Raw genomic sequence first — 18,032 nt, 5'->3', positions numbered from 1 at the left:
AAAGTAGGTTTAGTTTTTTTGGCCAAAAAAAAAGGTTTCGTTTTTTGAGAACTTGGCTAATGGCTAATAGCGCCTAGAGCTTGAGCGGGAACACTTGGTTTGGTTGTCGTTAGTGTGAACCAAATGCTCTGCTCTTGGTCCATCACCTGATCTAAAAATTAGGCGCTGAGAAATTTGGTGCTCGCAACTGTAACAGTAAGCTTAATTTCTTTTTACTCGTTTGGTGAATCTTAAAATTCTTTTTGGCAGGAAAGAGCTTAAATTCTTTGCAGATGATATGAAAGTACTATATCCTAAATAAATTGAACTCATAACTCTAGTCCTAAAATGCTAAACGTTATGGTAAAATATATTGACTATAATAAAATTAAAAGAAATGATTTAATAATAAATGACAATTTATTGACTAATTTACTAAGGTTGCCTCAAGTTTAAGTTCATGTCACCAATAAAATGTTTGAATCAAGTTGCAGTTTCATTCGCATTTTTTAGGACTGCTAATTTATGTTCACGCCCAATAATAAGAGGCGATATTTAGCTTGAATGGAAGAAAATAAGCTCAATTACCAAAAAGAAAAGCAAAAGAAAGCATTCTAACAGTTTTTGCGACTCACCCTCGGCGCCCCCCCCCCCCAAAAAATCTTTATTTTACATTAAATTGTTGGCTTGAGAAAATTGTAGGCTTTCAAGCCTGGCAACATGGCTTATGCAAGCTACAACAGGAAAATGAAACAGATGACAAAGTTCAAATAATCTCCAATGCTGCCACACCGGTTCACTGCACAGTGCAAGATATTTCCTGGCCACAAAATTACTCTCACTACCGGCTCTCTCTCCAGTTGTCTTCACCATTGTTCCCTGTCAAGTTATCTTCATCGTCCATGCCAGTTCCTTCATTTTGGTTGCCACCAAATTGGCCACCACCATCTCCCATACTTGAATTGCCACTCGGTTCAAAGCCAAGATCTTCACCTGGGTTGTGATTGAATTGGTAATTACTGCCACCAGTACCATCAGTAACACCATAATTTCCACTGCCCCCAAAACCATCACCACTGCTTCCATAACCTGGATTCCTATAGTTATTATCACCTCCATAGTCACTTCTGCCATAGCCCCCGCCATAGCCCCCACCATAGCCCCCGCCACCAAAGCTTGGACGCGACCTATCTGTAGCATAGTTTACCCGTATCCTCCGACCATGAAGATCCTACATTGCAATATATTTTAAGATGCAACAGGAAGCAATCAAGCTAGAAAAGAATTCTGGTAAACATGCAACTTTGTTAGCCTCAAGTTTGATTTAGAACAGCCTGTATATACAAGAAAATTCACTACATTCCGTATAGCAGAACTTGCTTGCTCCAAAACATGCATAAGGTGTTTTACAATTTCACGTGCAACAAGATCTAAAAGACAAACAGAGAATTGTCAATAGACGCTTCTTTAAATCAAGCTCCTTGATGAATGAACCCCAAAAACCATGATAGCTATGTGAATAACTTTTTTTTGGTATGTCAATTTATGAGATTAGCCAGACTAATCAAAAATAAAGAGAAAGAAAATGGTGAATACCTGACCATCCATTGCCTGAATAGCGGCAGATGCCTCCTCACCTGACGTGAAAGTTACGAACCCAAATCCTCTTGACCTTCCAGTCTCACGATCCATAATTATCCTTGCTGGAAAATTTTCAAAACAATAACCTGCTTAAGTGATATAAATAAATACAATAACTAAAGTCCGTAACAGAACCATGCACGCTAGAAGAACAAATAGACACAATTCTTATTCTTATATGTACTTGCATCAACATTCTCAGTTTAGTCTTTCCAGTTCATTGCACTTCAAACAATCAAATCGATCTTTGATGATTAACAACCAGAGTTGTAACCTAATCCTATAACAGAGGAACACAAAAGGCAGTAAACTACACCCAAAAAAGATACATCAAAAAATATACATTGGCACATACATAAAATGATAAATATGTAACCTCTAATCTTAATAAAAATCTCAATTAGTTAGATTTAAAAAAAGCAACTACCCATCACATTGTATAAGTACAGTCTGTACAGAGCAATAGTGCAAAAACAATAGGCATTGTAGATCAAAAAGAAAACGTGGGTACCATCAATTATCTCTCCATAGCGAGCAAAGGCTTCTCTCAGACCCATATCGTCTGTGCTATATGAAACACCTGCAAAGGAGTTGAAAACTTATAAACACGCTCCATTTGGATAAAGTTTAGCAGAATAAAATAATATACCTCCAATAAAAAGCTTTGCAGATGACATGGACCTGATTGCCTGATAAACCGATGGAGTAGATGCAGAAAATTCCGGGCTGATGCATTTGACAGCAGAATGCTTGAGAAGCTTTCCAATCTTATTGATGAATGCCATTGCTCAGCCCTAAGAAAAATCGAACATGCAAAAGGTTAAAACATTGAATTTGTAGGCTTGTAGCTAAAGTGAGAGGGAAAAAAAACACCTGTCACAACTTTGACAAATAAAAACTAAGAAAATACTAATACGATCTGAATCCATATTATGATGGGTCAGGTCAGGCCATTAAATTCTGTCCAAAAGAAAGGTCATGCCATTAAAATCTCGTTATACATGAGATATATCATTGCATGACAAATAGAATGTGATAAAATGTACTCCTCCGATTTTTTTTATAAGTCATTTCCACCAATCTCATTAATCCCAATACAAAAAAAAAGTAAAAAAAAAATGTGTAAAATTTCAAATATGTCTCTATATGAAAAATTTTAAAAATGAAAACATGCTATTTTTTTTCACTCATGAAATGTAATTTTAAAAATACCTTTTAAATAATATATAAAAAGTCGCAGATGACTTATAAATGAAACTAAATAGACCTTCTAGAATTAAATTGGGCCAAATAGATCTTCAGAGGGAGTAGGCCTCAAGCATGTGAAAACTCGAACACGCCTGGGTAAGAAATTAACCACTGCTAACTTTCTCTGCCAGTAACTCCTCCCCTCCCTTCCGTCTTTAAGAGGGAGAGGAAGGGAGGTAGAGAGAGATGGAGGTGATCATCTCCTTTTAGTTATAAATCGAAGCTTGAAGTACCGCAATAACAAGTACTCCATTTCCATTATTAGTTCTAACAACATGCCATGATTCTAGCCTCGTCACAAGAATAATTAATCAGAAAACTCTCTCCATTCTGAATAGACGCGTATATGAGTAGATACATAACACATCAAAGCAAATGAGCTTGCGGCTCAAAAAGTCGTAAACAGTTTCACAATCAGAAGTTTCATTTTCTCTACTTCACGGTAATCCATCACTCCATCTTAATCGTACACCGATGAGAACCACGCACAAAACAGAACCTCGATTAGCGAGGACATGCCGAATCAAATACTACAAGAACCCCTCGCAGCATGGAAGAGGCGGAGCTCTGAAATCAAAATGGAAATAGAAAAACTGGGATCAAAGACAACTTTGTTTATAAGAAATTACCGTTAGACGTATAGAGAGGCCACTTGTAGGTGCAAGTGCAGTTCTCCGTCGCCCCCTCTGCTTCGCGTTTGCTCTGCGTTTCAGTTCGAAGAGTCTCGCAGCTAAAATGTAAAAACCCTTGTCCTTAATCACCTGCTTCCAGGGTCCTTGGCACGCGTATCCTGAACCGTTAGATTCTTTCCAAAGGATACGCACCGTACAAGCAACTTCCCACGTGCTGTCACTCCATTTTTTTTTTAAAATGAGATAAATTCTTGTGTTGATAAGATTTGTAGCTATTCAATTAAAATATTGTAAATCATTTAAATAAAATTTTATATAATATATTATTTTAATTAATTTTATTTACTATTATTTTTAATGTCATGTTTTAATTGAATATACTACAAATAATACTTGATCTATTTAAAAAATTTTCTTAAAATAATAAGTAAGAAATTATAATAATTAAAATTGTCATAAATTTCTTAAGAAAAAAAGTTGGCTGATTGATGGAAAAGATGCCATTTACTCCTAGAAAGGAATCAAATCCTACCTCGACAATCTTTTGAGATTCAATTAATCTAAACTTCCTTCTTCTAATCCTAAGTTGAGTACTTTTTTATTATTTGATTTGCCAGGATTTGCAACTTGCACCGTTGTAAATGGTTTAATCATTTTTTGTCAGTATTTTGCCTCCTTGTCAATTTAAACTAGACACATGAAACAAGGGTTAAAAGACAAATATACACATAAAGTAACTAGCTAAGGGCATTGAGTATTATAAAATAAGGAAAGAGACATAAATATCCATAATATTATATGAGTGGATGCAGAAGTGATCAAATCGTTCACTTTGCCTTAATGTTGTTAGTTTTTAGTGTTGAATATTAACTGTATATATCATATGTCAGTCTTTCCTGATGTAGATTAAAAACGAGACAAAAATACCCATAAAGTAGTCACCAGAAATATCCAATAACCTAAAGTGAAAAAAAAATAAAAATATCCATAATGTTATAAGAGTTGATGCAAAAGTGACCAATCCATCAAATCCCTTAAATATTGACTGTTCAACTGATACCTAAACAAGAGTTGACCATTTTTTGCTTATGTGGACAAAAAATATTCTTAGGTAAAATCCTATAGAAGTTAATCAGTCATTGTATGAATATCATGTGGGCATATGTCATTTTGACTAATCATCAAATTAAATCACTTGCTTCTCTGCAGCAGTGGCGAAAATCATTTAAAATTTTTGAATTTCTCATGAATGAAATTGCTTAAGGTTGTGACAAATTTTTTAAGGTAGGATGGCATAGAAAGTGTGCTTAGTCTCGATCTTCGATTGTGTCTAATCTATCTCACTATGTTGAATCTCAAATTTTGCAGACAAGAAAAATGAGTTAAAAGGGAGGGAGGGGATGAAATACGTGGCGATGAAAACAAATCACATGGCATAAATTTTGACAGATTAATCACTATTGCACCTATCAAAGTAACATAAGTACTCATATGATGATTGATCAACCTTTGTAAAAATTCACTTGAGAATTTTTTTATCTACATTAGTGAAAAAATAGTCAACTTTTGTTTGGGTGTCAGCTAAATGGTTAATATTTAAGAGATTTGATAAATTAATCACTTTTGCACCAATTTCGATAACGTTATGAGTATTTTTATTCTTTTTTTCACTCTAGGCTACTGAATGCCCCTGGCTAATCGTCATGGATATTTTTATCCTCCTTTTTAGTTCATGTCAACAAAAACTAACACATGACATATACAATTAGCATTTAACATCATAAACTAACGGTATTAAGACAAAGTTAACTGTTTAATCATTTTTGCACCTACCCATTTTATGGGTATTTATATCTCTTTTCGCACTTTATAATACTAGGTGTCTTGGCTAACTATTTTATATATAGATTTACCCTTTAACCCCATGAAACAAATATTTAAAATAGCACAAAAAAATTGTTCTAATTTTAGAAATGGATATAAATTTATCTTTCTTTTTTATAAAGAAAAAACTAACAACGTGATTCAAACTCACGCATATAGCAACTTTAAGAGTTAATCCACAAACTTGTTGCTATGAAAAAAGTCTTTCTTGCTATCATAGCACCTGGAATATTGAAAAATAAATACTTTTTCAATTAAAAAATATAAATTATTTTTTAAAAGGTTAGATGTTAAAAAATAAAAAATATTTATAATATTTTAAAGTATAATTATTATTTTTTTTAAAAGTGCCTTTCATAAATAAATTATTTTTTATTTATTTTAGAATGTATTGTCCTATTAAAATAAAAATAAATATAAAAAATAATATTAATTTAAAAAATAATTATTTTATCAAGAGAGTAAAATTTAATTAAAAATATTTTATATTTTTTAAGAGGGTGAGTATAAATTTATCATGTCCGTTAGAAATAAAATCAGTTTCCAACCTAGGGAGTAGTGTAAACGCATTTTACTCAAATCTTGATAGTACCAAAAATAAAACGATCTAATCTGGGCAAATTGACCAACATATTATAAAAAAATTATTTATCAAAATACTACACATTTAATAATATTTATTAAGATACTATACATTGAAAGCTGACTTCAATGACACCAAGTTTAATTTTTTTGTTTTTCCGTGCCAGAACTACATGACTTGATTTGTGTGAGATCGAGTTTTGTGCTAACAATTTAAAAAATATATATATGTGTCAAATGTAGCAAACAGTTTCTATTGTCTTTGCGCACGGCCTAACCTCTTCTCTCCATCTCTCTACAATAACTCACCCTCCCCTCTTTCAAGCATCTCCCCCACTTTTAATACTAATAATTTGGTCCAATTTGAATAAGTTTGAACTTAAATGAGTTTAGTTTGTATTCCTAAAATTCTTATTATTAATAAAATAAAGTTAAAGTTAGATAAAAATTGAAAATATTAATTTTTTTAAAATAAACATCAAAATTGATTTAAAAATAAAATAAAATAATATTTAATAATTTAAATATTCGGGTGAGCACATGGATCCCAAAAATGCATAGTTTCTCCCCCCAAAAATAACTTCTGTGGTCAAGGAAAGCATTAGATATTTACCTAAACCCAAAGGTCCTTGAGCAAATTTTATGTTAGCCCCAAGATGTTAGTCTCTAATTAAAAAAGTAAATGTTTGAGCTCGAGAAGCTTCTGGTCCAGCAGGCTCGTAAAACTTACTAGGATAAGCGTTATTATTAAACCAGATAAAGCAACAAGCAATAAAATTTAAAATAGATAAAGCACCTAAATTATAAGATAAGGCATTTACACTACTAAAAATATTAAAAATGGAGTCTTGAATTAGCTGCTACTTGTAAAGTATGGAAAAAAATTAAATTTGAATTTGAAGCAATGGATACTTTGTAATTCAATAATTACCGTCTATTTTATTAATTAAATTGCAATTAAACTCAGCCAAATCTTTTCCTAAAAAGATTGAGTCGAATACAATACAAAGATACTAAAAGATTGAGTCACATACAATGCAAAGATATTATTGAATATTATTGTATGTGTTTGTTGTATATAGGGGAGTGGCAGAAGCTGAAAAGGAAAATATGGCTCAAGGAATAGGCTTAACGTGAACGTATCCATGCTAAAGTATTGTTGATGTAGTCTGATTTGCCTTCAAGTCCAACTAATTTGCAAGTCTTTCATAAACATAAACAGTGTTAATTTGGACAATGAACCTTTCCCCATTTTTTTAATGCATAGCATCAAATATTACATCAAATTTTCATTTTTGATTAAAAAAATATTTTTCGTTATCAGCCTTCTTCAATTTCAGGGAACGACGAAACCTAATTTTAATAGTGGAGCCGTCACCTGCCTCTGCATCCAAGAAATTCGTTTATTCAACATGACAAAAGAATCCAGAAAAAAAAAAAAAAAAAAAGGGCCAAAGAAAGCCGTACAAAGTTAAATCTCCTGACAACCAAACACTGTTGATGTGACATACAACAAGTTTACTCCAAACATTTCCAGTCAATTTCGGCGCTCACCCCGGAACCAATTTGCACAATCTAAATTTAACTACCTTTTTAATTTCTTTTAATTTCTTAAAATAAAAATTTATAAAACTTTAAATAAATATATTTACTATTAACATTTAACATTTATGTTTAATTAAATGAGTTTAAATTTAATATTAATTTTTTTATAATACTTTATAAATTAACCATATAAATTTAATCTACACTTTTCAGAATTAAAATTTTTAACTTGCTATATTATCATATTTAAAACAATTTAGAGTAAATCTGCATCATTAATTTATAAAATTTATAAAAAATTAATATTAAATTTAAATTGATCTAATTAAATATGAACGATACATATTAATAATAAAATATATTTATTTAAAATATTATAAATTTTTATTTTAAAAAAAATAGTTAAATCTGAACCATTCAGATTTAATGCAGACTGGTTTCAAGGTGATCACCGCTGATGAGCACTGAATGTGCTCCCAGTCATTTCCATCAGCTGCATCTTCCGTCACATATGATATGTTGACACTTGGATTTTCCTGAGGACTTTTCACCAGAGTCAAATGCCAACCTTTTGGGGGAAAAAACAAGAAGAAAAAAGTAGTACATGGTTTTCCACCTCGAAGTCCCACAGGCAAGCCCTGCCCAGTTGTGACAGTTACGAGTGATTGTGAACTAAGAGTTAGAAGTAAGAAATAAAATGTCAACGGACTAATTATTTGCTCAGGATTTCTCACTTTTCAGATTCGTAGTGCTGTACATAAATTACAATTCACAGAGGCACAAACAGATAATCAATATAATGTGCTTAACCTAACAATACAACAGCAGCACAACTCTGAAAACTTTTCCAATCATCGGGTACACGCAAATCACCCAGTTTTACCCCAAAAAAAACAAAACAAAACAAACTAGAAACCTAGCAGGTTTTGGCATGAACTAGTACCTGATTAAGAGTGTAGAAAAGCCTTGAGCAAAGATGATATTATTCTGCTTATCTGCTATTACTTCCTATGCGGATTTTGCAGCGATTTTGGAGATCCTTCGAAGAAATCCAAAAGGTAATTTTCTAAATCATCAGCATTGTACTTAATGTGCTTGTCACTTATGTGATAACTATGCCTCCCTACAAAGGTCCTATAAGCATGAATCACTTTAAGGGATATAGATATCCTTAGGTCCTCCCGGAGCTGCACATCAGGTACAGACCAAGCTGTTTGGCTCTTGTAAACATCCTCGAAGGCAAGATAGAATCTCTGCAAGTTCTCCTTTAAAGGATTTTTTGAGATAGAATGTGTACCGGGAAATTGAACTCCATCATCCTTAAGCAAGGAGAGAATGGAACTCCAGCAAGCCCTTTCGTAGTTCATAGCATGCTGCTGAAACTTCCAGTTCTGCTTTCGAATCCATTCATCTCCATATATGAGCCTAAGTTGAGACCCCTTAACCTTCTGAGCCATATAGTGTATATTGTTCATTAAGAATAAGTGCTGCAAGCCAGAGTCCTTGTATAACTTGGACTTCTCATCAAGTTTGCACTGAAGGATGGAAGCAACTGATCGGAAGTGGAGGCTCATTGAGGAAACTCGACTGGGAGACCCTTGGAGTTTGCTATTTTCTTCGGTATCTGGGCTCATGTCAGGTGACAGCAAAATGGCATCCTCTTCTTCTTGGTTCTTCAGAAGCAAATTAAGGGTCTCACCATAGTCAGCGAGGGTGTTCAAATAATTCATGACATACCTGGTTAAAGGATGGATTCCACCACCTACAAAAGGGTTTATAGATGCATTTGTTGCAATGGCATTTGCGAATTCAAGGAATGTTAACCTCACACAATCGCCCAACCTTGTTAAAACCTCGTGGCATTCAATTCTAACAGAAGAACCAACCTCGTGTGGATACAAAGCATCTATCTCTGGCATGAGTTCGCTTAGGGCCTCGTACATGTCAAGAATACGAAACAGTTTCTCAGGTTGGTGGGGGCCAATGGACATGGCTTCACCAAAGTTCAGAAGCTGAAATATTGAAGCTTTCGATGCATCAACAAAGCAAGCGGCACTAACTGGTTCACCCTCCCCAAAAATCTGGTCACCAAGCCACTTCTCACTTGCAAGATACACCCTGACAAAGATTTTCACTGCCCAAACCCATCGTTTGATTTTGGAATTCAAAGCATCCCAGTGCATTTTCAACACATCTTCGATGCTCAGCCTTTCCATTTCTAGAATCACGAGACATTCCTCCAAGGAATCCCTTCGGACAATGGTGTAGGCATGAGAGCATTCTCGGTCATACTTTGAATCAAACATTTGATGTGCAATACTCCTGAGTTCTGGGATCACATGCGGATGAACTAAATCGATTATATGCTCCTCTGAGCCTCTGCTCACTACACTTTCTCTTGGCAGTGACTCCTCGGCTGAGTCATCAACTGAAGGGACTATAAAGCCCTCATCAACTGAATCCTCTTCGGTAGATCGGAAAGACACGTATTCAGGCTCAAAAGGTTGCTTGTACTGGATGAGTAAGTTCATGAACTCTTCCTCAAGCCGGGCCATAGCTGTTTGAAGAACACTGTGAGCCCTCAGCAAGGAGTTGTACTCTTGGTCCTCTCTTTTAAAATCTGAACCCTCCAACTTTTCAATCAATTGGCGTGCTTCATCAGCTGCAGCCAGATACTCAGATGTTTCATCGGGTCCAGAATCCCAAATAAAAGACCGATCTTCTTCCCATCTCATAATTTTCTCCTCGATGATATTAAGCCGATCTTCGACTGCGTTAACTTCTTCTTCTTCTTCTTGCTGCCCATTTCCCCCTTCATCTCCCTCCTTCTCACAAGGTTCGGTCATGGAGGCCAAACGGGTTCCAAGATCAGCCAGAATTTTCTTGGCATCACTAGTAAGGTTCCTGTTCGACCCTAAAGCCCTCACAATGTCCTTTGCCGCAGCAATTAAATCTTCTTCATTTTCTAGCTCAGAAATGACATGCTTAGAATTAGACTCCTCTATAGCCATAGAGACAGAGAGCCGAAAGGAACAATCAATCACCAAAACCGATTAAACCTTCTTCCCGGTTAAAAAATTTACAGTGAAGCGAGAAGGTTAAGAGGGCTTCCTTCTATAGAAGCCTCGACGACGGTGCTAGAAGTATGAATTGCAAGAGGAACTGGAGAAAGACTCACCAATCAAAACCCTGAAATAAATAAGGGCAAGAAGAGCCGTCTAAACCTGCATAAATCAAGAGACCATTGTCAAGACAATTTCAGAGCAAAACCAATACAAGGAAAAGCATAGACACAAACTACAGCTCCGGATCTGAATCCCCTCCCTCACAGAGGGAGAGAAGAAAGCTATACCTCCTTATCCCTCTCTCCCCCCGCCCCCGCCCCCCTTTTTCCCTTGAGGGGATCTGGCCCTTACAGTCCAAGTTGCACCGAAAACGATGAGAATAGCAAGTAGAAGGAGCAGCCTCACCTGTGACCCGAGAACATAAGGCTTAAGCTTGCGGAAGTGCTCGGAACATTGGCGATGTACAAGAAACAGAAATAGTGAAGTAGGAGAAAATACGAAGGAAGGAGAAGACTTTTTTTTTTCTTGCTTTAGACAAAAATCGAGAGAGCGAGAATTTCGGAGATTTAAATCTAAACCGTACTATTATGATAGGCTGCGATCTTTCCCTGCGACTTCCTCCCGGCTGCTAATTGTATCCGTATATGCAAGTGAATATAAATCATTAGCTTTGCATACTTATTATTATTATCGGCATGTATAACCAGGCATTCATGTGTGGGTGATAATAAATAAATCAATTATACACGTACAGCCCTTGAATCTTTGGTACGGGTCTTTGTTTGCTTTTGGGTACAATGAGAAGGACCTTTTTTATATTAAATCGATTATGTTTTAACGTGGCTCGGTTTGGCAATGTTTTAATCAGTCGTCCCTCATTTGAGGTGTGCTCTTTTTTGTCCGGACGAAGGGACGATCACCTGAACATCCCATTCATTACCACTTGTGATTCGGTTCTGAGGAGAGATGCATTTCTCTTTTTGAAGTAAAAGCATTCAGAAAACTTTAATCCGTCTCTCGAGCCGAAAAGGGCAGACACGTAATGGAAGGAAGAAAAAGGAAAACTTTTTGTGTTTTTTAATCATTCCTCACCTCTCCCTCAAAAAGTGGTGAAAGATGAAGGAATTTCCTTTGCTGTTAATTAAACTCTCGTATTATTTATTTTGTTATATAAGTCACCTTTTACAAAAAAAAAAATCTTGATGTGCAATTTTGAAACTACTCCTATAAATTCTAAAAAAAAATTGTAATATTTCAATTTTTTTAAAGAAATTATTCTTTCACATCAAATTACTCTTTCTTTAAAGTAGAGAATTTATTTCTCAAATAACTTTATTATTATAACTAACTTATATTGATTTTGATAAGTTAGTTAAAAAAGACCAAAAAGAGCATTAACATATTCATCAACAAATTGTTCTTGTATTTTATTATTAATATCTTGGGAAAATTTTAGTTGACATGAATATTTTTTATGATTCAAATATTAATAAAAAATTTGTCCAAATCCAAGTCAGGTAGAATTTCAATTAGCAAAAAGCTCAAAAGTCTCGTACCACTTAATCCAACCATAATTAATCTTACAGAAACAAATTTATCGTTAACCTTTTTTCTACACTTAGCAAACTCGCGAATTTTAAGGGAGGCCCGTTCGTGGCCCATTTGGGGGATCATGAAGGTCAAAGAACAAACGCATGTTTGCAGCTTACTATATGTAGTCTTACTTCCACCTGTTCTTTTTCCTAGGGGAGAAATAAAAATCAACCTTGCTCTTTCCCTAGTTTGTGAACTAACGTTGAGAGAGGACATAAAAATCCTTGATTGGAACAAATAGAAAGAACAAGTAATAAAGCAGAAATTATGATATCATCTTCGATCTTTGCCATAATTTCCACTAGAGTCCTCGTATATCAGGCAACCAATTAAGCCTCAGGACTTCGGAAGAGGCTTTCCTGCAATGAATGATTTGAACAGCTGAAGAGCTGCTCCGGGCTTGAACAGTGGCACTTCATGACCTGCCCCTCTAACTGTAGCGAACGTGAGCCCCTCGTATACCTCTGTCCACCCTCCAACCTTCACAACACACAGAAGCTCACAATATTTCCAAAACCATATTTTGAGGTTAATTAATGTTGAGATTCACTTACCTGCTTCTTGACGTACCAAGGATACCATGGAATCTTGGTCGCCAACTTCAGCTGTGCAAGGGAATATCTTGTTGCTGTAACCGGCACCACCGAATCAACATCCCCACTACAAATTTACATATAATCAAAGACAACTTACCTCGTCAGATATCCAATCAACGCACTTGAAATTAATCAGTTATGGGGTTGAATGATGAGAAGGAACCTGAAAACCCAGACTCTGGTTCCATGAGCTATCAACTCTCTGTAAATGGGAAGTATGGACACATCTGTATCGTTCCAGTTCCGATTCAAAACCTCACTATTATATCAAAAATCAGTATATACGGTGATTAACTTTCTTGTCAGTTACAACGTTTGGGTTAATCAATCTGAAATAGAACAGTGAATTAATAGATTGGATATGATGATTGAATTCATTAACGGAACTCGCCTGCAAGCAGTCCACTTGTAAGGAATAGCCGTGATGTTGGCATGGAGTGCTTTCTGAACATCTGGCCTGTTATAGTATATCTCTGCATACTTCTCTGTACACGGATCATACCCAGACATTTGCCTAAATACCTGCAATATATATCATGACAAATATTTGTTAATTACTTAATCAATGTAAAAGGGAAAAACCTACCCGTATGTATTTATAACCAAAGAAATAATATTTATCACTAGGTGGAATTTCAAATTTTGTTTATATTAATCAAGATTGTTAGCTAGATTTTTAAGTTACGTACTTCTCCCTTTATCCCAAATTATAGGATACTTTTTAAAAAATTACTCCATCCCAAGATATAAGACACTTTAAGTAGATTAAAATTTTATTAAATGCATCAATTTTAATATTATCCTTTCTTTCTATATAATCAATTTTCATCACTTTTCTTCTCAATATATAAAATGATGGATATTTTAAAAAATTTATATTTTTATTTGAAAATGATAAGGTTATTAAGTGTATTTAATGAGATTTATTGATATATGAGATTTTACTTAAAAATATTTTATAATTTAAAAGGGAGGGAATATAAAAGAAGTACAAAGTGTTTGGATGCAAAGTGGAAAAAAAAGACAGGTATGTGAATGAAACCCATGTGCATCACCCTTGGCAATTATGTCCAGAGGGTCAGATTCTTCTAAGAAATTTAAATTAAAAAAAAGCTTAAAAGTCATACTTTTTTTATGCAAAATAGTAATAATAATTAAAACGATAGCTGCTTATTAATTAACATTAATTATTACTACTGTAGTAGTATTTATTAACTTACCACCGGATGATGAGGACGGTGGGGCAACCGCATGGAGCGGCGGGTGGCGGCGGAGCTGCCATCAGAGTTGTTGCATGGTGGCGCGTAGATGTTATACTGGTCAATGTTTCCAAATTCTTGGTCCATGGCGTAGCTATACAGGGACTCGCACTCATCGGATTCCTTTTGCCGGTGGAAATCGCAGGTGCTCATGAGCTGCCGGTAAGTCTGATCGGAGATCATAGCGTGGCTCCACCAATACGTCACCGTCCCCAGGTTATCATAGTAATTGTCCGTCACTGCATTCCCAACCTACAACACAACACACATAAAAACACCAATATGGCAATATGTTATGTCGTCATCAATCGATGCATCCACTTCTTCATTATTGTTTTCCTCTTTTGGATAAAGCAAAAGAGAGAAGTAATCAGTGAAGTGATTACCAAAATTCCTTTGATATTGATTGGGTGCTTAGCCTTTGCATTATACGTGATGATTTGTCTAGCTAATTGAGGGACGTAATGGCCTGCGTAGCTCTCCCCACTGATATAAAGTTCCCGATTCTTGTACCGCGGGAATCGTTCTAGCCACCTGATTATGAATTGCAGAGAGTCCTTCGCTAAACACACGCACCAAAAAAGATAAATTCAGCTGATGAACCTCCACTACTGATCTGGCGTTTAATCTTTATTTATGATTACGATTGAATAGGAAGTCTCCACTTTGTGACTGACAAGATGTTTTCGTGCTGAAGAGAATGCTAAGTACATGGATGCATGGAGAGTCAACAAACACATTATTTTATGAGACCGAAAATCTGGACCACCCAATGAACGGTCCATCAAATCGCAATGATACATGATTCAGACGCACACATCACGTAATGATAACGTTGAGCCGTATTTAATTTGGTGAGCCGGACAGTCCATCCATGCAATCACTATAGTCCAGGCTAATCATAAAGTAAGATAAGATTCAATGATTCATTGTATCATCTTGTGTCGTAGTATTATCCAAAATCTATATAATATTGGCCTAGTGGCCTACCAACTAATCATGCAATCACATCCCTACTTTAAAGAATTAATTGTCATTACAATAACAACCGCGAATGGCGAGTGATTAAGAAAGACGGGTGTAGCGGGGCCTACCAGTGCGGCGGTCGCCGGTGTCGAAGAGATCGGAGGAGCGGTTGGAGTAGGAGAAGCCGACGCCGGCCGGAGCTTCCAGAAAGAGGAGGTTGGCGACGGAGTTCCAGGAGAACTTGTTAAGGTATAGCCCCGAAGCAGTTTTATTGATCCTGAATGGGCCTATCTCCTCGGATGCTCCGTACGCCACCGATGAACAACCCGGACCTAACAAACAAACAAAAACCCGAACCAAAAGGCTTGGTGAAGCGAGTTTAATAATTGTACGTGTTTCCAGCGTATCATTAATTGAGCGCTAATAATCTGCCTGTCTCTGTGAGTACTCCTTTGCGTCGTTTTTCATCGATATTTAGACGGTTTTCAAGGTTCTATTTATAAAATATATACTGCTCCAACGAATTCATTGTTTAACTGTCTTGCCTCCTTGTTTAACTTTGTTATGCATTAATAATGATAATGAAACAAAGAAAAATAATAAAATTAAAAAAATCTTAAATTTTATTAATTTTATTTTAAAATTTTATAAGTTAAAATCTTTATCTCTCATAAATATTCTTAAATTTTATAATTATTATTTTTATTCAAAATATTTTAATAAGGATAAAAATATAAAAAAAAGTTAAAAATTAACAAGAACATCATAAATTTTTTTTTATTCTCTCTGCTCTGTTAGAGTAGTGTGTTTAAATGTGTATGAAAAGTAGATATGGTTTTTCCCCTCGTGAAATGGGAAAAAATTGCAGTTAACACTTGCTTAAATTCAAGAAGAGAAGCAGTTAGTGCTTTAAAGAATGTGTAAAAAAGTAAGCAGTCGTACTTCATTATTTACAATAAAAAAATCGTGGTAAAATTAGCTAGGTGGAGCATTGATGATTCGAGAACAGGAGATGACAAAAGTTGACAAAGAGAAACTTCATAATAGCCCTGAAACTGATTAATGAGGTGTAGTTGTTTCAAGTTGCTTTCAAGCATTAATGCTTTCTGATAGCTTCATGCACCTACAGATAAACAGACACACACACATGTACATATGCGTGTGGATGTAGATGGGAACGAGGGACGGAGGGACGGAGGGAGGGTTGGGTGAGGGAGGGTGTAGCTATGATAGTATGGGAGTAATGTTTTGTCGAGTAAGAGTGATGGGATTTGGCACTATTCAATGTTAGTTGGAACCTCATCATCCCTAGCCATGTGGGCTCTACCTGCTCTTAAATTTCTCCCTCATCTTTTTGCTTTCAATCGGGGCTCCAATTGAATGCCCTCCTGCAACCGATTCACACTTCCTACCCCTTCACCCAAATGGGAAAGATTATTGCACCCTTTTGGTTGATTAATTAATCATTAACTAATACTAATTATTAGCAAGAAAGACCGACAAAATAAGAAAATTATAGGAAAAGGTTAAATTTGTACATTTTGTTGACTAGTATGTCGGCAGCAAAAACAAAAGTAGCTCGGAGGGTATAAAGGAGGAAAGGACGATATATATATATATATATATAAAGTGAAGCCATAGAATACCCAACGGAGGAAAATTCCGGTCCTTTTTGAATAGGCGATATAACAGTGACTGTGTATGTGTGAATGAAGTGAATTAAGTAAATCAGAGAGAAAAGTGAAATAATAAGAAAATGAATGTAAAAAGTGCATGGGAGTGAAAGGTTGGAAAGTTGGAACCTCCATTGAGCCAAATGACGAGGGGCTTGGAGGAGGGGTTGTGAGGGGATTCGGTGAGCCAGTAAAAGAGGGCTCGACCAGCAACGTGATTGACAGTGACGTAGCCTGAGAATTGTTGGAACCACACTCTGGGCTGCCCGGGAAGTTCCACGATCCTGTCAGCTTCTTCTTCTGATCTCACCAATGCTTCTGCTTCTGTATTACCGTCACTTGCTCTGAGCGCCACCATGAAGCAGACGAGCGCCAAATGAAGAAAGATGTGTTTTTGGTTCATGGTGACTTTAACTCGAAAGATCAGGGGAGGTTGAGGATGAGGAGGATGAACAAGCTATAAGAACATCAGAAGGAAAGAGGGAGAGGGCGAGAGAAAGAGTGATAGGGTAGTGGAAACAGGAAAGGTAGGGTGGGGTGTGCCCTCCGCGGAGGATTAAATAGGAGAGAGAAGGGGAGGGCGGAATAGGAGTTAAGACTGTTGAATGTCAAACAATTTGGACTCTTCCATCTGCATTCACTATACGCCACTTTTCAAAATTCAAAAATCCCATGCTCCTAAATCCTAATCTGTTTAGTCCCTTCGAGATTTAAAAATAAAATTATCCCAAATAGGAAAGCATAAAAAGAAAATTTTCATTCCTAAGTAACAGGTTTTGTATTGCCTTCATCTTTAACTATAAAATATTTTTAAATAAAATCTTATCAATTAATTTTATTGAATATATTTAATAATTTTAATTTTAAAAATAAAAATATAAAATTTTAAAAATATCTTTTATAAACGTGAAACAACAAGTAACTTTCTTGGTGTCAAGCAAAAAATATATATATTATTGGGGATGGTGAAATTAGGATCCAGAGTCCGGAAATGAAAGATAATTAATAATAATTATATTATGACTAAAATATAATAACATAAATAGATTGATTATCATTTTTTTTAGAAAATTACATTGAACAAACTAATATGATCTCTTGTGTAAATATTCTATTCATGTTTTATTTTGATCATTAAAATATTATGTATTTAATAAGTTTTTGAGCATAAGTATTTTTTATTTAGTTCAGAGGATGCAAAATATCAAGAGTAAATGGTGCAAATTTGTAAAATTTACACACTATTTATAATTTTTTTAAAAGTAATGGAGTGCATTTACTCACCCTCACCACCAAGTGATTCTGCCATTGATTTTTGGTCTCCATAATTTCGACAATTTGGCATTTTATTAAGGGACAAAGGGAGTAT

General features: G+C 35.2%; 3 protein-coding genes across 6 annotated transcripts; all 3 read right to left on the bottom strand.

Moving 5' to 3' along the window:
• Positions 1-546: 546 nt before the first annotated feature.
• LOC129306808 (glycine-rich RNA-binding protein 4, mitochondrial-like) lies at positions 547-3,620 on the bottom strand. Its single transcript, XM_054947546.1, has 5 exons — positions 3,498-3,620; positions 2,270-2,414; positions 2,132-2,200; positions 1,576-1,682; positions 547-1,210 (listed from the first exon to the last, which is right to left on the bottom strand). Exons 2-5 carry the CDS (start codon positions 2,403-2,405, stop codon positions 821-823), a joined length of 702 nt encoding a protein of 233 aa, XP_054803521.1. The 5' UTR covers positions 2,406-2,414; positions 3,498-3,620; the 3' UTR covers positions 547-820.
• Positions 3,621-8,197: 4,577 nt separating this feature from the next.
• Positions 8,198-11,251, bottom strand: LOC129306834 (exocyst complex component EXO70E2). 3 transcript variants are annotated; one of them, XM_054947592.1, is made up of 3 exons: positions 10,982-11,249; positions 10,690-10,735; positions 8,198-10,476 (listed from the first exon to the last, which is right to left on the bottom strand). In XM_054947592.1, exon 3 carries the CDS (start codon positions 10,355-10,357, stop codon positions 8,513-8,515), a length of 1,845 nt encoding a protein of 614 aa, XP_054803567.1. In that variant the 5' UTR covers positions 10,358-10,476; positions 10,690-10,735; positions 10,982-11,249; the 3' UTR covers positions 8,198-8,512. The 3 variants fall into 3 exon arrangements, with proteins under 3 accessions (XP_054803567.1, XP_054803565.1, XP_054803566.1); XM_054947590.1 differs by having other exon boundaries at positions 8,198-10,735; positions 10,982-11,251; XM_054947591.1 differs by lacking the exon at positions 10,982-11,249 and adding an exon at positions 10,864-10,947 and having other exon boundaries at positions 8,198-10,735.
• An 899-nt stretch (positions 11,252-12,150) lies between these two features.
• LOC129304377 (serine carboxypeptidase-like 25) lies at positions 12,151-17,203 on the bottom strand. 2 transcript variants are annotated; one of them, XM_054944003.1, is made up of 8 exons: positions 16,793-17,203; positions 15,119-15,322; positions 14,411-14,586; positions 13,989-14,276; positions 13,157-13,287; positions 12,929-13,024; positions 12,724-12,829; positions 12,151-12,649 (listed from the first exon to the last, which is right to left on the bottom strand). In XM_054944003.1, the coding sequence occupies exons 1-8, from the start codon at positions 17,064-17,066 to the stop codon at positions 12,506-12,508; spliced, it is 1,419 nt and encodes a 472-aa protein (XP_054799978.1). In that variant the 5' UTR covers positions 17,067-17,203; the 3' UTR covers positions 12,151-12,505. The 2 variants fall into 2 exon arrangements, with proteins under 2 accessions (XP_054799978.1, XP_054799977.1); XM_054944002.1 differs by having other exon boundaries at positions 13,986-14,276; positions 16,793-17,200.
• Between the last annotated feature and the right edge of the window lie 829 nt (positions 17,204-18,032).

The sequence above is a fragment of the Prosopis cineraria genome, unplaced genomic scaffold, assembly GCF_029017545.1.
Source record: "Prosopis cineraria cultivar Desert tree isolate PC_DT_omini unplaced genomic scaffold, ASM2901754v1 PC3, whole genome shotgun sequence".
NCBI lineage: Eukaryota > Viridiplantae > Streptophyta > Magnoliopsida > Fabales > Fabaceae > Prosopis > Prosopis cineraria.
The sequence above is the reverse complement of the archived record's forward strand: the minus strand, read 5'-3'. Positions and strand labels throughout refer to the sequence as shown.